Source organism: Pyrus communis, chromosome 3 (assembly GCF_041283825.1).
Source record: "Pyrus communis isolate YQ-2024b chromosome 3, ASM4128382v1, whole genome shotgun sequence".
In the NCBI taxonomy this organism is placed as follows: domain Eukaryota; kingdom Viridiplantae; phylum Streptophyta; class Magnoliopsida; order Rosales; family Rosaceae; genus Pyrus; species Pyrus communis.
Genome location: NC_142567.1, coordinates 8,402,501 through 8,429,006, shown reverse-complemented (window position 1 = coordinate 8,429,006; position 26,506 = coordinate 8,402,501). Strand labels below are relative to the sequence as shown.

The following is a 26,506-nucleotide window of genomic DNA, read 5'->3' as shown; positions in this document are numbered from 1 at the left end:
GCTCGAGCACCTGGTTACAGTTTCTATGAATATAAGAAATAGAAACTTAGGATGCGGTCTCTGACCACGAATATTCTTTAATTGAAATCTTACTAGTTTATAATTTTTTATCAAATTCCTTTCACTCTGTACACCTCAGCTTATTAGTATTAATAGATTTTCATGTCAGTTTTTTTATTTTTTAAATTAAATAAATGTATTTGTTGCAAGTACCCATTCAACCACTAAAAAAGAATTTGTGTCATTACATACTCCTGGAAAACAATGTGCCCATTATGTACTCCTGAAAAAAAAAAATTGAACCCATGGAGAATGAAACTTATCTTTTTTTGTCAAATAAAATCAAGGGCATGTGCCCATATGAAACTGATTAGCCCACAAAAAGAAAAAAAGACAGACTACAAAAGCTACGTCTGTGTGTACTGGAGGGAGAGATAGAGAGGTGATCGTTTCGGATGAGAGCTTACAAGCATAGGTGAGGCAAGTGGTCATGGAGTAAAAAGATGACAGGAGGAAGAACAGTTTGACTTTAATTTGCACAAAAGAGAGACATTGATTTCAAATGGACATTCTGATTTTAACTTAATTATAATTTATTTTGCCTAAATTGTGGGAGGAGATGAGATCTCAATTCATAGTATCAAAATTTGAAAATTAATATGCATAAATGAGTCCATACAATAATATATTTGATGGGTTGTTTAGGTTAACAAAAAAATAAAAATATTTAAGCAAAATGGTGACATGTCATGTTTTAAATGCAAAAAAGTTGATGTGGAGAAAGTCAAGAGATTTATTGGTTTTCAATTTTTGATCGAACTCCCTAAAATTAATGTGATAATTTATTTTTATGTATGTTACTATATTTTTTAAATTAAAAATTGAAATTTATAGTTGTTTATATTAATAAGATTTTAAATAAAAAACCATAATTTGTGTGAAATTATACTATTGTGTGTGTGTGTGTGTGTGTGTAAACATGGGTGCATTCATCTAAATTAATCAAAAAATTATTGTACCAAAACATGGGTACATTTTTCAAAATCACAAAAAAAACAAAAAATGTATAGGCTTAATAACATTAGTAAATGTTTTTGATTAAACTTGAGATGGATACATTCTCAAATCAAAGAAAAAAGAATGTACCCATATAAGTTTAAAAATGGATTAGAAAAAAATTGAATAGATTTTATATATATATATATATATAAAGGTACATTTTACATATAACAAATTGGTATATTTGATAATGAGTACATTTTAAGATTAAAATTTTGAAAAAAAAAAAATACATGAATGGGTACATATAAGATTAAAAACTTGAAAACATTTTTTTAAAAAAGCTAATGACACACCCCGTCCCGAAGGAGGGCATGCTGGCCGTCACGTGAGAGTGACGTAACCATTTGCACAGTTCGGAAGCTTTAAAATATACAACTTCTAAAATGAAACACCCGAAGGTTAGTCCTCATTTGGTCCATTCTGTCAGAACACCGTTGAATTTCCTCGTAGTCACCACACCTTTGCAATTCTTGAACCTGGAGGGGCGCAAAACAAAATTGAGTGGGTCAGCAAAACGAACGTATTCAAAACCTTCTTTTCTCTTTTGCATATACTAACCCCTCGCCGTAAAACAAGTATAGTTTCCCAGAAAATAACATATATACGTATGTATAGATATGCCAGTCATGCTCAAAGATATATCATTCATGCTCATAAATATGTCATTCATGCTCGAGAATATGCCACAACGGAAACTCATAAACAAATGTAAGTGCTCAAGCGTAATTCACATCAATAACATATAATCTGGCAGCCGGGAGTCACCTAACGTGACCTGTACGGCTACATCTAGAGCTCCACTCTCAACTCAATAACTGAATCTGCACACGAGTCGGAACCACCTAACGTGGTCTGTACGACAGGCTGGGTGTAATATATATATGCTCTAGTGCTACGATCACGTGAAGCTGTGCGATAAATCGCGGGTCACCTACAAGTCGGAACCACCTAATGTGGTATGTACGACAGGCTTGCACCTAACTTGGATCCAAGGCGAGCATGCGGTGCTGGTGAACATACACGTGAAGGCTGTGCCCTGGCCTCGGGCGGGAGCACTAACACCGGGGGTGCAGATTATGAGCTCTCTAAGCATCTCAAGCTACTACTGAATACAAACATGAATACCACTTACCTGGCACTTACCTGTGCGTCCACAGCACCAAATACACATATATAAATGTATGCCACTACTAATGCATGTGATGATAGTATTTCAATCGTATTCCAAATGTATTTCATACGTATATCAAATGTATTTCGTACGTATATCAAATGTATTTGAAAGGTAGCTTACCTGGGCCTCCTCAGCACCATGCAACAGTATGCATAATTATGGTAATGCACATATTAAAATATGATGCATATATGACAGGATATTTAATTCGTATTTCTTTTAAAATACGTTTTCTAGGAAATACGTCAAGCATACGTATATATATATATATATATACTGAAAAATAACTGCCCACTCACTGATCACATCGATGTCTCATAGGTCCCTGAGCCTCCCCTAGATTGGTTACATTCTTTTTCTGTATAATTTTCACCTATACAAACAGTAACCAAATTGACGTTATTTAACGCACATACACCAAACATTCGTCCATAACTTTCTCATACGTTGCTCAATTTGGGTGTATGAATATACCACGGTGATCTACATGACGTCATGAACACGTGACAATTTTTAGAACTCAATTTGGAGCTCTCACGCGCCCCCACGCGCCCTGTTCACGCGCTGCCCACGCGCGCGTCTTCTTCCTCGCGTCGCCGGACTGGTTTCGCCGGCGGTGGGTGTTTTGCCGGAATTTCTGGGTAAACTTCAAAGTGTCATAACTTCTTCATTTCTTAACCATTTTCGACGTACTATATATAAAAATGAAGGTATTGATGAGACGAACACATCCATACCTGCCTTGACCCCTAACTCGCCGTGGATTCGCCGGAAAAAGCCCCGAAAGCTCCGGCCAAACTTTGAACTTGTCATTCTCCTTGTTCTTACGTCCATTTTTCACGTAATCTATACCAAAATGAAGCCCTAATCATAATCTACCACGTTGGACTAGTTTTAGGGCCTAAAAACAACGGAATCAAACTTTTCCAAAAATACGAAAATTCGGCAGAACTTACAGTTCGTGATCCCGACGTCCAAATCCTTCAAACGAAGCACTCCGAGCTTCCTTAGGACCTCACCAAGCTTCCTACAAGCTTCAAAATCCCAAAAAACATCAATCTTTACGTGTGCATGAACAGTGCACACGCACAGTGAAATTGAAATCCATGTTTTCCGAAGTGAAACTCACCTGAAATTGGTACCATCGTGTTCGTGTGGTCTTCAGGAGTACGATGGTGGTCTTAGATCCTTCGTTGGTATAGTTTTAGGGTGGTCCGTGTGAGTTCGAAGGAGAAAGAGAGAACTTACAGAGAGAATGAGAGGTTTGTGAGGGAGGAGAGAGAGAGAGAGAGACAAGGTACGGGAATGAGGGAGAGATTTGAGGGAGGTGGGATCCTACCCAATCCCCAAATCATCAAGTTACAACATATTTTACGCCCCTTAGTCCCGTTTAAGGGCATTTTCATAACTTCACGTCCTCGGAATTAAAATTCCAGGACGGGTTGTGACAACCTTCCCTCCTTATAAAATTTCGTCCCCGAAATTCCAACAACCAACTTAATTATCTAAACTCATACAATAGCTTCGGATAAATCTCTCTCATCCGATTCTCCTTCTCCCACGTAATTTCTTCCACTGAATGCTTTCTTCACAAATTCTTTACCAATTACACTGTCTTAATTCTCAATACATTCTTTTTCCAATCCAAAGTCGTCCTTGGTTCCTCAACCAGTTTAATCCAGATTAATTCTCAACAGTTGCACCGGAACTCCATGTGACGAATCTGCCACCTAGTGACAACGCATCGAAATATAATACATTATGCACCTTAGCCAATTTTGAAGACATCACCACTTGTATGCAACTTTACCTACTCTTCGATGATCACATAAAGTCCGAGGTACTTAGGACTTAATTTGCTTTCCTTTCCAAGCCGAATCATTCTTTTCTAAAGTGAAAACTTCAAAATTATAAGATCATCTACGTTAAACATTCGATTAGTGACATGTTCAACTATTAATCTCTTTTGCCATTCCTGGCTACTCTCAGGTTAAACTTAATCACCTGAATACTTTGAGAAGACTCATCCTTAGTTTCAGGGCCTACCATACTCTTTCGTGATCGAATCTTCTCTATCCAGAAGTATTTCTTCCACAAATCAACAAAAATCGACACATTTCATGGTCCTTATGGCGTTACTTCGGAAACTGCGCAACCAACATACTTAAGAAACTCAGCAGTTCCGTAACCCAAATCTCTTCTCCATAAAACATATAAGTACTGTTGCACTGTGGTTGTTACTCAACACTGGAGTAAATGTACTAACTTGGTACATTGATCAACTATCACTTCAAGTTCAATCATAACCATCCTATTCTCGAACTCAGCAATCTTTCTTTTTCCCTTCTTTCCTTGCCTTGGTTAATTCTTAATTTTCTTCGTTAACCATTTGAGTCTTGAGCACGACCTTACTAAAAAGACTTAACTTGAAAATTAGCAATTACAACTTCTTCTCAATCTTCCATTCTCAACTTTACTTCAGTTGATTTCCAATCCACAAGAAGACAATCTTGGCAAGCATGCCAGACATTAACTCTTACCACAGTCTTTTCACCAAGTGCATCAGCTAGAACAATTTTACGATCACCCTGGTCGTACAATCATGTTCATTAAACAATTCAATCCACCTTCGCTGCCTTATATCAAAATCCTTCCAAGTAATGGATATTGAAGACTTTTTGGATTCGTAAAAATCTTGCATTCTTACCAAATATAATGTCTTCATAACTTCACAGCAAGAATGGTAATCATGACTTCCAAATCACCAGTAGGGTAATTCATTTCATGAGGTTCCTTTTGTCGTGAAATGTACGTAATCACCCTAACATTTGCATCAACATGCATCCCATACCATTCAAGAAACATCACTAAAAATTTATGATTACCACTATTCTCTGGGAATACTAAATTACGTGCATGAGTGAGGAAATACTTCAGTTGTTGAATCCTTTGCTCACAATTTCCTTCCCACTCATACATAACCTCTTTTCTCAACAATCTCGTCAATGACAAAGCAATGACTGAAAAATCTTTCACGAACCGTCCATGATAGCTTGTTAAGCTAGGATAACTCCAAATCCCAATCACGATTCGTGGTTGTTCTAAATTCTCAATTTCTGCTACCTTTTATGAATTCACTTGAATACCTGAAGCAGATATAATATATCTCAAAAATGCTACTTGATTCATCCAACATTGGCATTTGCTAAACTTAGCATACAATCGACATTCCCTCGATCTTTGCAATACCGATTTAAGATGTTTAGCATACTTTGCTCTAGTCTTATCAATCTTTTCAATAGCAATAACAACAAATCGGTCTAGATATCATTGGAATACTTCATTCATCAAATTCATAAAGTAGTAGATGCATTCGTCACTCCGAATGGCATCACCAAAACTTGAAATGACCTTAACGAGTCCTGAAAGTTATCATAAGGGCATCCTCACCGATAATCTTCAACTAATAATATCCAGACCTCAAATCAAACTTAGAAAATATACAACCACCTAGAAGCTGATCAAACAACCATCAATGTGAGGTTACGAATAACGGTTTTCAATTGTTACTCGATTCAACTGCTTATAATCAAAGCACAGCCTTAACGTCCATTTTCTTTCTCACCAATAAACTGGGGTTCCCCCAACGTAATGCACTAGGTTGAATAAAAACCTTTATCAACCAATTTCCAATTCTCTTAGTTCAAAAGGCAACATTCTATAATATATGGTTTGTACCTGGAGACAAATCCATAGTGAACTCTACATCTTTAACTGGCGGCAATCCAGGTAAATTCTCAGGGAAAATGTCAGGTAAATGTTTGACTACTCCCACTTCTTCCACACTACTAGAAGTGACATCATTTAGTACCACATGATATAAATATCCTTGGCAGCCTTTTAATAATAATCTCTTTGCTCTCACAGCATAAATAACGGCCTGCCTCACTCCACTTTGCATACTTACAAAAGTAATCTCTAGTCATCCAGACCAATGGAAAATAATTGGTTTCCCGGAAATAAAGTATATACTCATATACGTAATATATCTCAAAAATGCTAGACAATATGAATGTATGTCATGCCAAGTATCATAATAGAATGCTCTAGAATAACATCGAAACCTACAATCTAATGGAACAAAAGTAGCTAGCAACAATACATACTCTACTAATACTGAGCACTCTGAATAAGTACGATACTAACATAGGATAACCTATCGGTTTACTTGCTTAACGAATCCACGAATAAGTTATTAATATTACGGTCTGCAGCCCGCAATACTGATAAATCATCGTTGTCTCGATAAGTAAGCAACAACTCTCGAGGGTGTAATATTACTATTTTGCCACTCATTAGGAAATACATACACACGTCTCAACCGCGTTTAATTACTACTTTCTAGGCAATAACATTAATAACATAAAATTTCTACATTAATAACAAATAGACTTTAGCTAAGTCATTAAGAATAATTATCGTACCCCTAATCAAATCCAAATAATTCTGAGTATCTTGCAGTGATGTGTGGTTAACACATCCCTGGGCTTGTTGTTGTCTCCCACAACCTCTATTAGTGTAAATACTTCTTTCATGTACACCACGGCCTAACTGACCATAATTAATAGATCCAGGAACTTGCTGGATTGGCGCCAGTTATGGCAAAGAAGACTACTAGGGCTTCTGTTGGCTTTGGACATAATTTGCAGTTCTATGTCCCATCTATCCACTTGTAAAGCGTCCAATGCTTTCTTGCCTACATTCTCAAAGGTGTCCATTATTGTACCTACAGCCCAAAGGTACATTTCCTTTACCAAAATCACCTTGTCTCTGAGATCTGGGATTACCAATACATCTATCACTTCACCTCTGATCAATGACATTAAAACCTTTGCCAAAAGAACTAGAATTAGCTTCACTTCTTTTGAAGTTCCGAATCTTTCTATATTCTTGATATGACGAATCATTAACTTTATCGTCCTCTTTTGATTCCCATTCTTTTATCATTCTTCTTTACTCTCGCTGAACATGTTCTCAGAGTCCTCAAGACTCAACAACATCTTGTATACTCCTGGTAAGAATTACAATGGATAGTGGTCACCCAAAGTACCACTGCCTTATGCCACCCAGCTTAAAACAATATAACACTTCAATCAAAATAGCAGCAATATTTGAATGGGACGAGGCAAGTCTGAGAACTTTCTATAATACTTATTGATCGTCAACTTTCCTTGTCTCACATTTGCAAACTCTTGCTTTCTACAATCATAAGATGCCAAAGGAAATAATTCTTTTCTTTAAACAAGTCCTTAAACAATTCTCAATCGGCTGTTTCCTCCGGTGACAACGAATTATACTCCTGTTTCCACCAGGATACAAGTTCATAACTCAAACCAGGTAGTCGTCTCAACCCTTCTGTCAAAAGGAATATTCCTTTGACTTGCATAATCTAAAACATCTTTTCCAATTGGTTAATCCATCACTTTGCTCCCTCAGGTTCATCATTTCATAAGGTGATTCAAATTCAACTCATAACCCATCTTAAAATGTCCCTTTTTGATAATATACTGAATCACCAAAATAATAGTTTCCCCTAATAGCTAAATCAGGGAGACTAAATTCCTCTAACTACGTGGTTTGCTACGAGGCGGTGTAGTTCTGACAGAATTCACTAGAACTTCTCAAGATGTCCAAGATTGAAACTTAGGCTCTGATACCAACTGACACACCCCATCCCGAAGGAGGGCATGCTGGCCGTCACGTGAGAGTGACGTAACCATTTGCACAGTTCGGAAGCTTTAAAATATACAACTTCTAAAATGAAACACCCGAAGGTTAGTCCTCATTTGGTCCATTCTGTCAGAACACCGTTGAATTTCTTCGTAGTCACCACACCTTTGCAATTCTTGAACCTGGAGGGGCGCAAAATAAAATTGAGTGGGTCAGCAAAACGAACGTATTCAAAACCTTCTTTTCTCTTTTGCATATACTAACCCCTCGCCGTAAAACAAGTATAGTTTCCCAGAAAATAACATATATACGTATGTATAGATATGCCAGTCATGCTCAAAGATATATCATTCATGCTCATAAATATGCCATTCATGCTCGAGAATATGCCACAACGGAAACTCATAAACAAATGTAAGTGCTCAAGCGTAATTCACATCAATAACATATAATCTGGCAGCCGGGAGTCACCTAACGTGACCTGTACGACTACATCTAGAGCTCCACTCTCAACTCAATAACTGAATCTGCACACGAGTCGGAACCACCTAACGTGGTCTGTACGACAGGCTGGGTGTAATATATATATGCTCTAGTGCTACGATCACGTGAAGCTATGCGATAAATCGCGGGTCACCTACAAGTCGGAACCACCTAATGTGGTCTGTACGACAGGCTTGCACCTAACTTGGATCCAAGGCGAGCATGCGGTGCTGGTGAACATACACGTGAAGGCTGTGCCCTGGCCTCGGGCGGGAGCACTAACACCGGGGGTGCAGATTATGAGCTCTCTAAGCATCTCAAGCTACTACTGAATACAAACATGAATACCACTTACCTGGTACTTACCTGTGCGTCCACAACACCAAATACACATATATAAATGTATGCCACTACTAATGCATGTGATGATAGTATTTCAATCGTATTCCAAACGTATTTCATACGTATATCAAATGTATTTCGTACGTATATCAAATGTATTTGAAAGGTAGCTTACCTGGGCCTCCTCAGCACCATGCAACAGTATGCATAATTATGGTAATGCACATATTAAAATATGATGCATATATGACAGGATATTTAATTCGTATTTCTTTTAAAATACGTTTTCTGGGAAATACGTCAAGCATACGTATATATATATATATATATATACTGAAAAATAACTGCCCACTCACTGATCACATCGACGTCTCATAGGTCCCTGAGCCTCCCCTAGATTGGTTACATTCTTCTTCTGTATAATTTTCACCTATACAAACAGTAACCAAATTGACGTTATTTAACGCACATACACCAAACATTCGTCCATAACTTTCTCATACGTTGCTCAATTTGGGTGTATGAATATACCACGGTGATCTACACGACGTCACGAACACGTGACAATTTTCAGAACTCAATTTGGAGCGCTCACGCGCCCCCACGCGCCCTGTTCACGCGCTGCCCACGCGCGCGTCTTCTTCCTCGCGTCGCCGGACTGGTTTCGCCGGCGGTGGGTGTTTTGCCAGAATTTCTGGGTAAACTTCAAAGTGTCATAACTTCTTCATTTCTTAACCATTTTCGACGTAATATATATCAAAATGAAGGTATTGACGAGACGAACACATCCATACCTGCCTTGACCCCTAACTCGCCGTGGATTCGCCGGAAAAAGCCCCGAAAGCTCCGGCCAAACTTTGAACTTGTCATTCTCCTTGTTCTTACGTCCATTTTTCACGTAATCTATACCAAAATGAAGCCCTAATCATAATCTACCACGTTGGACTAGTTTTAGGGCCTAAAAACAACGGAATCAAACTTTTCCAAAAATACGAAAATTCGGCAGAACTTACAGTTCGTGATCCCGACGTCCAAATCCTTCAAACGAAGCACTCCGAGCTTCCTTAGGACCTCATCAAGCTTCCTACAAGCTTCAAAATCCCAAAAAACATCAATCTTTACGTGTGCATGAACAGTGCACACGCACAGTGAAATTGAAATCCATGTTTTCCGAAGTGAAACTCACCTCAAATTGGTACCATCGTGTTCGTGTGGTCTTCAGGAGTACGATGGTGGTCTTAGATCCTTCGTTGGTATAGTTTTAGGGTGGTTTGTGGGTGGTCCGTGTGAGTTCGAAGGAGAAAGAGAGAACTTACAGAGAGAATGAGAGGTTTGTGAGGGAGGAGAGAGAGAGAGAGACAAGGTACGGGAATGAGGGAGAGATTTGAGGGAGGTGGGATCCTACCCAATCCCCAAATCATCAAGTTACAACATATTTTACGCCCCTTAGTCCCGTTTAAGGGCATTTTCATAACTTCACGTCCTCGGAATTAAAATTCCGGGACGGGTTGTGACAGCTAATGGGTACAAACTTATTCTAATTTGTTTATTTATTTTGGAATGTTTTGAATTGAAAATTAGTTAGGAGTTTAATAAAGGTGTGAGTATTAAAATTCTAAATCTATTGTTAATTTTTATTTAAAAAAATTATGTAATGGATATGTAAATTCATTATTACATTAATGTTAGGAACTTGGATCAAAATCTGAAAACTAATAAGATTTCAGTCAATGAATATTAGTAACTAGGGACAGGTACTAATTTTTCCATCTAAGAAATTACTATACATCTCATGATTTTATGAATAAGCAAATCGTTTTTGGATGAGTGATTTTGCAATTTAAATACATGACAAGCATCTACGTAACGAGTGACGCAATTAGGGCGTGTTTACTAATCGGTAATCAAATTGAGGGGAATTGAATTTAGGAGGAATTGGAATGAGTTAGAAACAGAATTAGATTACTGTTGAAGTTGTTTACCAAAACTGTCTGAAATTGGAGTAGAAATGACATTGATCTATATAAACTGTTTATAATTCATATGAATCGGAATAAAATCTAATATAATTACTAAAGTACCAATGCTTAACTAATCTATTTTATTTGCTAATCATTTTTAGTAAAAGTTTTAGTACAAATTTAATATGAAAGAATATTTTTTATTTTCTTCTACATATTTGAGAAGATTCTTAATCACCCTAATTTATTTTCTCTTCTCTCTCTCCCCCTCTCCCCAATCTTTCTCAGCAGCCGCACCATCCTCTCCAATACCCACCAACACCACCGTCTCTCCACCCTCCTCTCCTCCCCCATCCTCTTCTCTCTCACCCTCCACTACCTCAACTCACTCCCCCTCACCCACAAGACTCCTCATTGCCACGTTGGTTTGGTATGGGGGCTTGATTTTTGACATTTTGTTCAAAAAATACCTACTAAAATTGCAGCAAGATTCTTCTTGGTTTGTGGTTTGATCTACTTTTGTGGTTTAATTGTTGTGGAAGATGATGATGGCCGTGTCTGTATCTTGGGAAGGCAAGGGATGTGCGACCGTGGTGAGGGAGAATGAGAGGGATAACACTGGGGACGAGAGCTTGGGTTTCTTTGGAATTTCAACTTTTATGTGAGGGCACAATGAGTAAGAAAAATGGATTCCTGACCCCTCAATCCTCCGGAATCCAAAGACCATCTAATTGTTAGGAGTCCAATTCCTCCAAATTTTGGAATTGGATTCCAAAATTTGTGTGGAACCCACTAAATTTTTATTCCTTCATATTAGTAAACACCGAAGTATTCAGTAATCAGAATTCAATTCCGTTTCTTGATGCCGTTTACCTTATGTAAACGTGCCCTTAAAACTTTATATTGATTGGAAGAGAGTATCATTTATGCAGACCAAACTGAAGTAATGCCTTCTTTTCTGTTTTTATTTTTTTATTTTTTATTTTTTATTTTTTTCTATATGCTCTCCTCTTTTCTCAGAAAGTGTTGAATGAAAAGCGACTACTTGCATGATGCCAAAGATGATTCTGAACTTGGGATAAGAGTCATTGACTGGTATAAAAATTAGTCACAAGGTGTTGAAGTTAATTGGTAGACATTAAAAATACCTTTCCAACGTCAAAGACAGCTAGTTGTTGAAACAAAAAGATTCAGAGTTGTTGCAAAAAATAAAAAATAAAAACAGATGGTTGGCGTGGCTTGTCAACCAAGATATTAATCTTGTGGTGCTCTGTCGAAGAAAGTCAAACTAAATATTTCCTCTGTAAATAATTCTTTTTTTTTTTTCTACTTCAAAGTATGTTTGAAAAAAAAAATAGATGTTAATATTATATATTGTTTCTGTTAAAAGTAGAAGACATATGTCATGAAATATACTTTTTCTTTCGCTTTAATAGAATTGCAAGGAATGAGTTCCGGTCATGAATAATTTATATTCTATCTTCGACTTAGACATGAAATGAAGGTGGACATCCCTTTATTAATTCAACTGTAGATATTTTTGTATTTGATCCAATGATATTTTACATTAAGAAGTAGGAGTATTTAGGCTAAGTTGTTGTATAAGTCCAACATAATAAGATGATATTTGTTGCATGACATTTATATCCGTCCACTAATTGGTAATGAATAGGTCATTGATATCTCAAATGAACAGGTCATTTATTTCTTAATTAGCTGCTGTAATTGTTAGGTTATTTATTCCTCAATTGATTAGGCAACTGATTCTTACTATTGAAATAGGGGTATTTATGTAATTTGCCAGGATAGCCCCACCACTATATAAAGTCGGCTATGGCTTACATTGTAAAATACCAAGAATTACTCTAATAAAATTCTCTCGTTCTCTCTCAAATTATTTTCCTTTACAACACGTTATCAACACTTTTAATCTTAACGGAATTAAAATTTGCAGTTTGATTTTTTCACCTTTTTGGCAACAATCCTCGAAATTTTGAAAGTAAGATCATCTTTGTATTTTGAAGTATTTCGTACCACTTAAAAAGCATCGGAATTCAAGACAGCATCAAATTCCCAAAATATCTTACATGGAATTCGGAATCAGGGTGTACCACTTGACAATTGACATGCAATCAGGGTGTACCACTTGACAATTGACATGCTTAATCCAATGCTTTAGGTATGGTTTGGGGTTGAGGTGATTTAAAAAAAAGCTGGGATGAAAAAAAGCTGGGAGAGTTTTTGGTGTTTGGTAAACTTCCAGCTTTGGCTTTTTTTCACAGTTTTGGGTGAAAAAAAGCCAAAAAACAGAAGCAGCAAAAGGCAGCTTTGAAAAACTGGCTTTTCAGCTTCTGCGCAAACCTCAAAACACGGATGAACAGTAACCTTTAATGAAAGTTTCTAGCAATCCTACCCTTAAATCCAAATTATTGATTCGAACAGAACGACATAAACATAAATCACCACAAAATATCATCTCTGAAATCCAAAAAAGTCATGAACATCACAAAAAGTACAAATTTTCAACCTGAAAAACTACCTACTCAGAAGCATTTCATCTCAAATTTTCCACCTATCAGTTAGATGAACCCAAAAGCCATGCAAACACAGCAAGCACAAAAATCCCAGAAAAAAAAATAATACCCACAAACAGATGCACTGCAATCGCATCTAAACATCAAAAGAAAAAGGAAATTTACGGGCATACTAAAATGGCAATATACAAGAACGTGTGGAACTTTATCGAACAAACACGTACCCTCCCTTCATCTCTATCATCCCTTTTTGCTCCTCCCAGCTTCATCTCTACCAAAGATCTTTGAAGATTTGTGTTGCCCCTAGCTTTATCGTCGAGCTTGTTGTCGAAAGGCATCGCTTCTCCTCTACTCAGATCCTCGGCTTCTTCGACTCCCAATCTCGCTCTTCACTTGACCATCGCCTTCATCCGCTGCGACATCGTAGACAAACTCCATGATGCTAGCCAAAACCCAGAAGACAAAAAATACCGATCTGCCGAAACCCATATGAAATTCAGCTTGTGAAAAATCCAAAAAACAAAAAACCCATATGACAAATCTAGAAGTTTTTTTTAGAATGAATGAGAAAAAATGGAATTTGATGATGAGGGAGTAAGTGTCGAAAAGAATGGAATTTGGTGATGAGAGAAAAAGTGAAGAGGGAGAGATAGAGAGGTAGTTGGACGGGAAGGATAAAAAAATGAAGATGATTCTAGAGAGTGTTCTAGAAAAGTAAAAGAAAAGAGAAAAGGTGAAAAATCTAAAAGATAGAATTAAGCTTGGTTATGGGGAACAGAGAAAAAGAAATATGATAAATAAGTTTGGTTTTGGTTATTTCACACAATTACAGCTGTTTTACATAAAAGTTTACCAAACGCTATCATACTGTTTTTTTTTTTCAAAAGCACTTTTACAAAAAAGTTTACCAAACACACTGCTGCTTTATTTCACAGCTGCTTATTCTCACAGCACAGCTGAAGCAGCTTTTTTTCAAAGCACAGCAATACCAAACCAACCCTTAGTCAAAACATGTGTTTCGAAATAAGTGAATTTTTTGTGATTTTTTTTAAAAGTCTTTAATCCAGTGGGGGCCAGGATGGTGCTTGTCGAAGATCCAAATTCGTCAATTTTCTTACTGTGAAAACAAACCACAAAATTCTAAGACCTCGTTTGGTAAATAGGATAAGCAATGAATTTGGGTTAGAAGTGATTAGATAAGAGCTAATCCCATCATAATCTCATTATGTGTGTTTTTATGGTATAACTAATCCCTCCCAAACAATTAGGATAACCAATCAAACCACTTTGACCTTGTCCCTTATCCGAACTCAAGATTTGAATTAACACGTGCAAAGGTAAACAAATGAACTACAGATATGAGGATTTAAACTTGTATGCAGAAAGTGGAGCGCACTGCTTTAATCAATTTGACTAAACGCAAACCTCTAAGAGCATCTTTAAAGAAAATGTCAACTTTTAAACATAAAATTTAAATTTGAAAGATGAGAAAGTAGGTTTGACAAGAAAAAATGAAAAAGTAGGATACAAAGCTACTGCCAATTTTGGCAGCAAGAATGGGATCTGACAATCAATATCATGTCACTTCATATTTGACTTCTTGATTGAAAAACATTGTTGCTTGTCTTTTTTACCGTTACTTCCAATTTGAATGTTTTGACATTTTTTTTAATATGCTCTAACGAACAAATAAAACTTGACACAGAAACAAAAAAATGTATACAGATTAATTTTCTTTTCAAATAGAATTTGGGATCAACTTCTAATTTTTTAGTTTTTGAGTCAATTGATCAACTTCTAATTGTTGGTCTTTTCCTGGAACCAACACAACACTAGTTTGGGTCACTTTACTACCGTATATATAATTATCTCCTTCACGTGTGTCTTGGGCACCACGTTAACCTCGGCCCCAGGAAATTCCACATTGACATTTGACTCTCCTCCCTCTCTCTCTCTCTCTCTCTCTCTCTCTCTCTCTCTCTCTCTCTCTCTCTCTCTCTCTCTCTCTCTATCTCCCTCCACATATATATATAAACAACCCACATAATCTTCCTTCAATAACCAAAACCGAAACCCCTCCCAGAATATCAGAACCTCCCCAGCAAAAAGCTCCAGAAATCATGGAGTCTTTTTATTCATCAAACCACGGTACTCTTTCAACCTTCTTCTCAAACTACTCATCATTTCTGATGCATCCAGGTACTGATTTTCTTCTCAAACAAGTTTTTATACGTGGGTTTTCCGGTTCATTACACATAGTGTTGTTATGTGTGTTGTTCTTCTCTTGGTTGTGGAGGATATTCAAGGGGGGTGATGGAGGAGGAGGAGAGGCTCCGAAACAGAGGTTTTCGAATAGTCAAAATTCGTACTACAAGCAGGCTTTAATTTGTAGTTTCTGTGTTTCTGGGTTTAGTCTTGTTTTTTGTTTATTGAACTACTTTTGTTGGTACAAAAATGGTTGGTCTGATGAAAAAGTAGTGACCCTCTTGGATTTAGCTGTTAGAACACTCTCTTGGGGTGCAGTTTGTGTTTACCTGCATACCCAATTCTCCAATTCTGCTGAATCCAATAAGTTCCCAAATTTTTTGAGAGTTTGGTGGGGTTTCTATTTCTCTATTTCTTGCTATTGCCTTGTCATAGACATTGTTCTTTTCAAGGACCATCTTTCGTTGCCTATTAAATCTTTGGTTTTCGATACTATCTGTGTTGTTTCGGGTTTGTTTTTCATGTATGTGGGGTTTTTTGGGAAGAAAGAGGGCATATATGCTGTTCTGGAGGAACCCCTTTTGAACGGTAATCGTAGTACTAGTGTAGGTAGTGATGGAGAGTCAAATAGGTCAAAGGGGGGAACAAATGTTAACCCTTATTCGAATGCTGGAATTTTCAGCATCCTTACCTTTGCTTGGATGGGTCCTTTAATTGCGGTTGGGAATAAGAAGGCATTAGACCTTGAGGATGTTCCTGAACTAGATAAGGTTGACAGTGTATTTGGGTCCTATCCTCGTTTTAAAAGTAAGCTCGAGGCCGGGTGTGGTGGGAACGGCAGAGTTACCACACTTCATCTAGTGAAGGCATTAATCTTATCAGCCTGGAAAGAGATTCTCTTGACCGCTTCATTTGCGATTTTTTACACAATGGCGTCTTATGTCGGTCCATATCTGATTGACACATTTGTCCAATACCTCAACGGGCGACGGCAGTTCAAAAATGAAGGCTATGTTTTGGTTTCTGCATTTTTGATTGCAAAGCTCGTGGAGTGCCTCACTCAAAGGCACTGGTTCTTTAAGACGCAACAGGTAGGAGTAAGAATCCGAGCGGCACTTGTTACAGCGATCTATAACAAGGGTTTGACCTTGTCATCCAAGTCCAAGCAGGGCCACACTAGCGGTGAGATTATCAATTTTATGACTGTCGATGCTGAGAGGATCGGTGACTTCACTTGGTACATGCACGATCCATGGATGGTCCTTGTACAAGTTGGCTTGGCCCTAGTGATTTTGTACATAAATCTTGGTCTTGCAGCTATTGCAACATTGATTGCAACGATAATTGTTATGTTGGCAAATGTTCCTTTGGGGTCCTTGCAGCAAAAGTTTCAGGACAAGTTAATGAAGTCCAAAGATGAAAGGATGAAGGCAACATCTGAGATCTTGAGGAACATGAGAATTCTCAAGCTTCAAGCATGGGAGATGAAGTTTTTGGCTAAAATTAATGAACTCCGGAAGTCGGAGGAAGGGTGGTTGCGAAAGTTTGTTTATACTTCGGCCATGACCACATTTGCCTTCTGGGGTGCCCCAACATTTGTGTCTGTCGTCACTTTTGTTGTTTGCATGCTTTTAGGAATCCCACTCGAATCCGGGAAGATCTTATCTGCACTTGCAACGTTCAGGATTCTTCAAGAGCCTATCTTCAATCTTCCAGACACAATTTCTATGATAGCACAAACTAAGGTGTCTCTTGATAGAATTGCATCATTCCTTTGTCTTGATGACTTGCAGCCAGATGTTATAGAGAACGTCCCAAAAGGTAGTTCCGATACAGCAATTGAGATAGTTAATGGGAATTTCTCTTGGGATTTATCTTCCCCTAATCCAACATTGAAGGATGTAAATTTCAACTTGAGCCATGGTATGAGGGTTGCTGTTTGTGGTACTGTTGGCTCAGGCAAGTCGAGCTTACTTTCTTGCATTCTAGGAGAAGTTCCAAAGATATCTGGGACTCTTAAGTTGTGTGGGACAAAGGCCTATGTTTCTCAGTCCCCGTGGATACAGAGTGGAAAGATAGAAGAAAACATATTGTTTGGTAAAGAGATGGACAGAGAAAGTTACGAGAGGGTTCTTGAAGCATGTTCGTTAAAGAAGGACCTGGAGATTCTATCATTTGGTGATCAGACGGTTATAGGGGAGAGGGGAATCAATTTAAGTGGCGGGCAGAAGCAAAGAATACAAATTGCACGAGCTTTGTACCAAGATGCTGATATTTACCTGTTTGATGATCCTTTTAGTGCCGTTGATGCTCATACAGGATCCCACCTTTTTAAGGTATTTCATTTCTCTAATCCAATGTGATTGCATATACGTAATAAACTGAATCTTCAAAACTCTTCGCATCTTAGAATTAGTGACAATGCATCCATAATATTCTTTTGCTTGGCCTGAACTGATGTATGATTTGACCATTAATTTATTTAATTGACAATTGCACTACAGGAATGTTTACTGGGCTTGTTGAGTTCGAAAACAGTAATTTATGTCACTCATCAAGTGGAGTTCTTGCCGGCCGCTGACCTTATATTGGTAAAGTATCCGCAGAGCTTTTCTTGAAATTCCAATTTGTAATACGTGTTATTATCTACTTGGTATCTGTCTGCTCAAAGTTACTCCTTATCATCAGGTCATGAAGGACGGAAGAATTACTCAAGCTGGAAAGTTCAATGATATTCTTAGTTCGGGAACTGATTTTAAGGAACTTGTGGGAGCACACGAAGAATCTTTGTCCTCGCTTAACTCGGTAGAGGAAGGGCCTGCTGAACAAATAAGTGTGAGAAACAAAGATGCAAATTTGGCTAGTACTAATGGGCTTGTCCAAAAAGAAGAAAGCATTGATGTTCAGAATAGTAAAACAGATGATTTAGGTGGGTCAAAAGGGCAGATTGTTCAAGAAGAAGAGAGAGAGAAAGGTAGAGTTGGGTTTACAGTCTACTGGAAGTATATCACCACAGCATACGGAGGAGCTCTTGTGCCTTTTATATTGCTTGGACAAATTCTCTTTCAGATCTTTCAAATTGGAAGCAATTACTGGATGGCTTGGGCAACTCCCGTGTCTGAGGATGCGCACCCTGCTGTTACAAGCTCTACACTGATAATTGTGTACGTTGCTTTGGCTATTGGAAGTTCTGTTTGTATTCTCTTCAGAGCCACGTTTCTTGCAACAGCCGGGTATAAGACAGCAACTATACTCTTTAGTAAAATGCACTATTGCATTTTCCGTGCTCCAATGTCTTTCTTTGATGCGACTCCAAGTGGACGAATCTTAAACAGAGTAAGCAACATATATTTCTAATATCATACCTGATTGGGTGGTTCAAAGAGAATTATATGAGTTTTATGTAGTTTCCCTCTTTGCGTTAAAATCTTCCACTTCCTCTGCTACAGTACTAAAATCAGTAACCGCATCAATGATTTCTTGCAGGCTTCCACTGACCAAAATGTAGTGGACATGAACATGCCAAGTCAACTTGGGGGCCTAGCGAACTCAATGATCCAGCTTTTGGGAATTATTGCGGTGATGTCACAGGTTGCATGGCAGGTTTTCATCATTTTTATCCCTGTGGTTGCTATATGTATTTGGTATCAGGTAATTCTTCTCACCTTTTCAGAATGCTCCTATTTTATATGTTCTACTGATACGTCAACTTATCACATGAATTCAAATATGGAAAATCTTTCAGTTTTAATTCTTCACTGTTCATGCTCTATTGATGCTCTTTATTCATGCCTTACTCACCTCAACTTGGCTTCCTTATTGATGGAAAAATTAACTCCTGTTACAGCCAGAAATATATAAGAATCATGTTAAATAGGATGCTCACGAATTTATATTGATGCAGCAATACTACATTCCTTCAGCAAGAGAACTAGCACGGTTGGTTGGAGTATGCAAAGCTCCAGTGATACAACATTTTTCCGAAACAATTTCAGGGTCGACAACAATTAGAAGCTTCGACCAAGGATCAAGATTCAGGGATATAAATATGAAATTGAATGATAGTTTTGGTCGCCCTAAGTTCCATACTGCGGCTGCAATGGAATGGCTATGTTTTCGCTTGGATATGTTGTCATCTATCACATTTGGGTTTTCTTTGATTTTCTTGATCTCTATTCCAGCAGGGATGATTGATCCAGGCAAGTGATATTCAACTTGTGTGTTACTGATTATTCTTTTTGAACTGTTTGTTAAGCATGATCTTATTTGTTTTGGATATTTTACTCTTAAGGCATTGCGGGCTTGGCTGTCACATATGGACTTAATCTAAACATGTTACAAGCTTGGTGTATATGGAACCTTTGCAATGTGGAGAACAGAATAATATCGGTGGAGAGATTAATACAGTACACTAATATTCCCAGTGAGCCTCCTCTTGTAATAGAATCCAATAAGCCAGATCATTCTTGGCCATTACGTGGAGAAGTTGATATACGTGATCTTCAGGTTCTTTTTGTTCTGGTTTTATTACTTTCATACAATGGAGGATCAATTACGTTTATGATTTTATTTCATGTTTATATAGGTCCGGTATGCACCACACATGCCACTTGTGTTGCGAGGTCTCACATGTACTTTTCCTGGAGGAATGAAAACTGGGATTGTGGGGAGAACTGGAAGTGGCAAATCAACTCTCATACAGACCCTTTTCCGAATTGTTGATCCTTCTGCTGGCCAGATTTTGATAGATAGTATTGATATCTCTTTAATTGGACTGCATGATCTGCGGTCTAGGTTGAGCATTATCCCTCAGGACCCAACCATGTTTGAAGGGACTGTAAGAAGCAATCTGGACCCGCTTGAAGAGTACACAGACGAACAAATTTGGGAGGTTGGTTGATCAGAATTCTGTTTCCGCTAAATGTTCATCATTATCTGATTTTTCAGTTCCACATTGGCGTCACTTGTTAAAATGTCTTTTATTTGGTTTAGGCCCTCGATAAGTGCCAACTCGGAGATGAAGTCAGGAAGAAGGAAGGAAAGCTGGATTCCATAGGTTTGTTCTAACATGGAGGCTATATAGATGCTCTCAATTCCATTCTATGTCATGGAAATTATTTATGCTTATGTTTGACAATTGCTGCAGTTAGTGAGAATGGAGAGAACTGGAGTATGGGTCAGAGACAGCTGGTCTGCCTTGGCCGTGTGCTCCTGAAGAAAAGTAAGGTTTTGGTGCTTGATGAAGCTACTGCATCAGTTGATACAGCTACGGATAATCTGATCCAGCAAACCCTTCGACAACACTTTACTGACTGCACAGTCATTACTATTGCGCATCGTATAACTTCTGTTCTTGACAGTGACATAGTTCTGCTTCTAAGTCATGGTTAGTATTGCCAATATGAATCCATTCAACTTTCCAAATGATCCTCATAGTTTTTTACTTGAATGTATTTTCGATTGTGTTGCAGGGCTTATTGAGGAATATGACTCCCCTGCAAGATTGCTGGAAAACAAATCATCGTCTTTCACTCAGCTCGTGGCAGAGTACACAATGAGGTCGAATTCCAGTTACGAGTAGTTTAAATGACTCCAAATCTTCACAATGCACTACTCAACTGGGTAACAAACTGTTTTGATAACGACGAATAAGTGGCGAGTATGATCTTACTCGCGTTTGTACCGAACCATCAGAATCGGGCAATCAAGTTGCAGGTTCAAAGTGTATTTTAGGCTATATTCTGTTAGAAATTTGTATTATTCCAGTAATTGTTGATCTCAGAGTTAATGTAGCTGTCAAATATAATGAAATCGAGAATGTTTGGTTAAAATTTACCAGTTTAATTGTTGACCCTAAGTCGTGCTATTTCAATCATGGTTTTGGATTGAATTTAGTTGAATGGTTGGAATTTCGTCCACAAATGCCTACTTGGTTGGTTTGAAACGTGGATTAGGCAAGTTGGCTACGGTAATCTGCATGCAACCCCACACTGGTTTTGTCAAAAAGTCTCCACTCCACAAAGGATACCAATAATTGTGCGTGCCCGGGACTCATGGTTGGAGCATTTTCTGCCATATACAATCTCTATCCGTATTTTGTTGAAATTTCCAAACAGAATTATACTTGTTGCGGGAAATTTTGATTTTCTAATTACATTGGCTCTTTAGGATGCAAATCTGATCTCTGTAGGATTTTTTCATACAAAAAAATTACAATAGTAATTCAAATTACCATAAGCATTCAGTCATTGTTCAAGAAAATAGTTAATTACACTAACACCTTTTGAAATTTATCATATTTTTGTAAAACTTCTTTAGATTTGAAAAATTACACGGACACTCCCTGAGCCCGAGGTTTTATTTCAGTTTTATCCCCTTTAATGACAAACTTACCTTTATCATAAATAAATAGAAAAATAAATCAAATTAAAAATTATATTAACATTAAAAAAAAAAACAAAAAAACAGCAAATTTATATTCATCTTCTTCTTTCCTGATAGGATTTTTACCACCTGCAAAAGCAGAGATAAAAATACTTAAAAATATTTGCAAGAGAACAAAGTTATCGTAGTATAATAGCTCAAACAAGGTCGTTTTCATAGGGATTGATTGAATAATTTGTGTTTAAACTAATTCTTAATTAACTATTCAAAACAAAGTTTTGAAAAGATTGATTTTATGACCTAGAATATTAAAAACGAATTTTAAATTAAAACAATTAAAGAAACCAATTTGAAGGGGAACAATAAATAATGATAAAAGGACACTAGGGTTCCTCCATCATTTTAACAATCTTATGTAGTTTTACCAATTATTTATGAATTACACATGCAACTTTGAAGGTTAGGTTTTCCTTATGCATATTCTACTTGTGGCATTCAAGGTAGAACGTATATCAAACATGCAATCTGTTTGTGGCATTTAGATCAAATATAAACATACTTGACTCATTATGCTTTATGAAAACCCTTTGAAAAATTATGCAACCCCTAAGACGTGGCATTTGGCCTAGGTGAACTTACAACTATCAATCACAAGAAGCAATACTCAATCCTCTGGTGGCATTCCGACCGAATTGCATCTGATTACTTATCTAAACATCCTAATGGTAGTTAAGTATTAAGATATAGAGACAGTTTAAACACAATGATTAATAATTCAAAGTATGCTTGCATAACATCATAAGCAATTAAACGAAGACTACATATTCATGCTAAGGCTCAAGGCATCGCCCTAGCGAACAAAAATTAGTTATGATCAACTATAAAACAAAATATTATTAAGAACATGGACATAAAACACCTTGTAGGGTATGAAATTCTCCAAAATAGTGCGTGTGTTTCTCCCTCCTTTCTAATGGCTAAATAGCCTTATTTATACTAGGAGAAATACTTTTAATACTTAATTTTATATTAAGAAAACATTTTAAAAACATTTCAAAGAGAGACAAAATTAATACATGTGGAAGATGACATCATTGGCTTTTTTTCTCTTGAGTTTAAGTTACGAAGATACCCTTTATAGTGGTAAAGGCTTTTCACACTGTGCTGCCTTCTCTCTCTTTCTCTTTTCACACTTCTACCTCTTTCACTAGATTCGATTGGCTGAGATCTCCGCCGAGCTTGCAATGGAAGTAAGGAATTCTCTGAAATGTAACTTCTAGGGTTCCCAAAATTCCACGCACCTAGTTTTCTTATATGTATACAAAGTTTGCCATTTTTTGTTCAAATGTATATGTTGTTTCTTATTTTATTTTTATTTTATTATATCTTACAATATATTGAATTGTTAATTAAGAGTTAAAAAAAATGGCTTCTTCAAATCCCTAAGCCGATGTCTAAGTCAACAAATTAACCTCTCTTTTATTCAATTTATGAGACAACTCAAAGCTTAGTAATCTGTAGCCACCAATAACATGTTCATAATTTAATAACCCAATTTGAATGTTGTGAATGTGGGGGGAAAATGTCATTTCGTCCTCTTATTATTTTCATTTTTCTCTTACTCGCATCCATCTGAACGGTCCAAGTTAGCTTCAGAAGTCTACAATCACAAGTCCAAGCTAGTTTGATCATTTGCATCAAATGTATGCCCCTGCCATCTAGTATTAAAAAACGAAACATGTTTTGAGTGTTCTTCCAGATGAATCTGTGAATCCGAGTTAGCAAAGAGGCAGACTTCAAACCAGGCAATGTCCAATTAGGAACTCTTTTTCTCCTCTCATCTCGGGTACGAAGGACTTCATGCTTTCAGGAGAACAACGGATTTCTGTAAAAAACTGATTCTACATGTTTTTGAAACTAATTTTGCAAAAATGATCGATAACGGGTTGGACTGATGGCACATATGTAGTTTTGTTGAAAATATACAAACTGATTACTAACATTATACAAATTGATTCTGTACAAAGGTCGAGGATGAGTTGAACTGATGACTTTTATGTAGTTTTGTTATAACCTTAGTAGTTTAGTTAGTCTGAGAAAAACATGGAGACTTAAATAACAAAACTAGTCACAAATCTTCTTTTCTATTAAATTATTGAATATTATCATTATTTTTCAATGTCATACATAATACCATTCAATTGCATAAAATATTATGGATGGTGAAGAAAGCTAAAAGTCTAATGACACAGTATGGTGGTGGTAGTAGTATTTTGGCTTGGAATCAGATTTTTATCATCGGGTCGGCAGGACTTAAGGATCTCTCTTTGTTTATTATTTACCTAGCCTGGTGCAGCTGTGTTAACTCAATAATTTTTACTAGGCTGTTATTTGAAATTGATTCTGCAAAAATAGTCAATGATGGGTTGAAATGATTCTGCAAAGATGGTTGAGGATGGGTTGAACTGATTCTGCAAATATGTTCGAATACAAGTTGAATTGATTCTGCAAAAAATGGTTGAATACTGGTTGAATTGATGCTGCAAAAATGGTCGAGGACGGGTGAACTGATTATGCAAGAATAGTCGAATATGGGTTGTACTGATGCTGCAAAAATGGTCGAGAATGGGTTGAATTGATTTTGCAAATATAGTCGAATACAGGTTGAACTGATTTTGCAAAAGTGTTCAAAGATGGGTTGAACTGATGTTGCAAGAATGGTTGAAGATGAGTTGAATTGATTTTGCAAAAATAGTTGAGGACGAGTTGAACTGATTTTGCAAATATGGTCGAATGCGAGTTGAACTGGTTTTGCAAAAATGATCGAACATAGGTTGAATTGATAATGCAAAAATGGTTGAGGACATGTTGAAATGATTATGCAAAAATGGTCAAGGACAGGTTGAACTAATTTCGTAAATATGGTCGAATGTGGGTTGAACCGGTTCTGCAAAAATGATCGAACACGGGTTGAACTAATTCTACAAAAATGGTCGAGGATGGGTTGAAATGATTCTGCAAAAATAGTGGAAGATGGGTTGAACTAATTCTCCAAAAATGATCGAGGAGGGGTTGAACTAATTCTGCAAAAATGGTTGAAAACTGATTGAACTGATTCTGCAAAAATGGTCAAGGATGAGTTGAACTGATTTTAGTAATAAATGAAACAAACTGATTATGCATATAGTTTCAAAATTGATTATGCAAAAATACTTGATGATGGGTTAAGCTTATGACACATATTAATTTTGTAGTGGGTTGGTTCTATTAATAATCCTAAAGCCTTAGGGGTATGATTGGTATTTTAAAACATTGTTTTCATGTTTTTGGGCTGGGCTTTAGTTATTTTTATGTTTTTGTCTCTCCTTGACATGTTTAAAAACTAGTGGAGATCCTTGAAATATAGTGAAAGTTTTGGTCTCTATATATAAAGCTCCCTTTATACTACTACAAATAAAATCCTACCTAGAAAAGGTCTTCTAAAAACTAGGAAACATAATAGAATAAGATAACTAGGAAATAAAAGGTTTCCTATTTAAACTAGAATTCGAACTACAGAGAAATTCCATCTTTTGACCAACCAAATTAACTCCGATTTGGTTCCAAAATGTCTCTTTTTAAAGCTTGAGACGTCCTTAACAAATCCTCAGAATGAGTCTTCCTCAAAATATACCATTTGACCTTCAAAATATCCAAAACGCCCAGAAACATCAATTTGGGAAAGTTGTGCGCTGGGTCTGCTTTTCCTCGCCAGTGTCAAATGGCTTGGCAGAAAAATTTGAAACTTTGACACAATCATCTTGAAAGATTCAAGAACATCCTCCAATTAGAATCACTCCAAAATTCATCTGTTTAATCACTTTTTGCTCAAGAGGAAGTCAAATATCCTACATTGGAAATATAATCCAAAAGTATCAAAATTCTACCAAAATAACCAATAAACTATAACTAAGAATAGGGTAACATATTTGGTATAATATGGACCCATCAATTCCCCTTCCAAGTTTTTTCCCGACCACAAACATTTTCCCTTACCGATTAAAGCTCCATGCTCTAAAAAACTCTCTCTAGAAACCCTCTCACCCCGCTTCAAACTCTAGCTTCCTCCATGGCCACCGGCCTCTGACTAAGGTTGGGGGCCGGTGGCAGCATCTCCTTCACCTCCTAGCCTCCCTCACTTCTTCCCATCATTTCTTTCCCCTTTATTTCCCCCCTTCCATCCCAGATTTTCTCTCGCCTTGCCATCCACCTCCCCTTCTTTTCTTACGCCATCTTCCCCCATCCTAGCCTTCTCAACCCTCCACCCTCCTCTCCCCTCTTGTGTTTCTCCCTCAACCTTCAGATCTATACCTTGTCCTCTCAAGATTCACCTTGTTATGCCCCTTGAGCTCTGGGTATAGGGATGGGTTTGCGGATGCATATAGGTCTTCTTCTCTCACAGTTTTGACTCTTAACTTCATGCCTTCTTCCTTGCTCAAAACCTCTTCCTTGTTTCGGGGTATAGTGCGTGATTTGGGCTTGGATCAAGGCTACTTGTGGGTTGGAGCCATGCTTTGTCACTCTACTTTGGTGCTGTGGACTTGCTAAAATCCACGCTAGGGTTAAAGCGATACCTTCTTGGTGGTGCTGCT

At 37.2% G+C, this 26,506-nt stretch overlaps 2 protein-coding genes and 1 long non-coding RNA gene across 3 annotated transcripts in view; 1 reads left to right on the top strand and 2 right to left on the bottom strand.

The window, feature by feature from the left end:
* Positions 1 to 2,732: 2,732 nt before the first annotated feature.
* Positions 2,733 to 3,480, bottom strand: LOC148697858 (uncharacterized). Its single transcript, XM_088690234.1, has 4 exons — positions 3,366 to 3,480; positions 3,193 to 3,270; positions 2,974 to 3,082; positions 2,733 to 2,873 (listed from the first exon to the last, which is right to left on the bottom strand). The coding sequence occupies exons 1-4, from the start codon at positions 3,379 to 3,381 to the stop codon at positions 2,771 to 2,773; spliced, it is 306 nt and encodes a 101-aa protein (XP_088546360.1). The 5' UTR covers positions 3,382 to 3,480; the 3' UTR covers positions 2,733 to 2,770.
* Positions 3,481 to 4,588: 1,108 nt separating this feature from the next.
* LOC148697857 (uncharacterized) overlaps positions 4,589 to 26,506 on the bottom strand; it is a 69,519-nt gene continuing 47,601 nt past the window's right edge. The window contains exons 5-9 of the long non-coding RNA XR_015960600.1: positions 9,805 to 10,308; positions 9,586 to 9,694; positions 9,323 to 9,485; positions 9,148 to 9,221; positions 4,589 to 8,148 (exon numbers count right to left, since the gene is read on the bottom strand). This is a non-coding gene — a long non-coding RNA (uncharacterized LOC148697857). The remainder of the gene's footprint in view (positions 8,149 to 9,147; positions 9,222 to 9,322; positions 9,486 to 9,585; positions 9,695 to 9,804; positions 10,309 to 26,506) is intronic.
* On the top strand, positions 15,322 to 21,322 carry LOC137716181 (ABC transporter C family member 3). Its single transcript, XM_068455590.2, has 10 exons — positions 15,322 to 17,827; positions 17,996 to 18,082; positions 18,180 to 18,827; positions 18,978 to 19,142; positions 19,396 to 19,690; positions 19,783 to 19,997; positions 20,077 to 20,382; positions 20,484 to 20,547; positions 20,638 to 20,877; positions 20,963 to 21,322. The coding sequence occupies exons 1-10, from the start codon at positions 15,407 to 15,409 to the stop codon at positions 21,070 to 21,072; spliced, it is 4,551 nt and encodes a 1,516-aa protein (XP_068311691.2). The 5' UTR covers positions 15,322 to 15,406; the 3' UTR covers positions 21,073 to 21,322.

Excerpts from the sequence above, each read along its gene's own strand:
- LOC148697858 (XM_088690234.1), bottom strand. Across the intron at positions 3,083-3,192 it reads GGACGTCGGGATCACGAACT|ATTACGTGAAAAATGGACGT; the intron begins GTAAGTTCTGCC and ends ATTTTGGTATAG. Across the intron at positions 2,874-2,973 it reads CGAGTTAGGGGTCAAGGCAG|AAATTCCGGCAAAACACCCA; the intron begins GTATGGATGTGT and ends AAGTTTACCCAG.
- LOC137716181 (XM_068455590.2), top strand. The coding sequence starts at position 15,407 with ATGGAGTCTTTTTATTCATCAAACCACGGTACTCTTTCAACCTTCTTC. Across the intron at positions 19,143-19,395 it reads CTATATGTATTTGGTATCAG|CAATACTACATTCCTTCAGC; the intron begins GTAATTCTTCTC and ends ATATTGATGCAG. Across the intron at positions 19,998-20,076 it reads TTGATATACGTGATCTTCAG|GTCCGGTATGCACCACACAT; the intron begins GTTCTTTTTGTT and ends ATGTTTATATAG.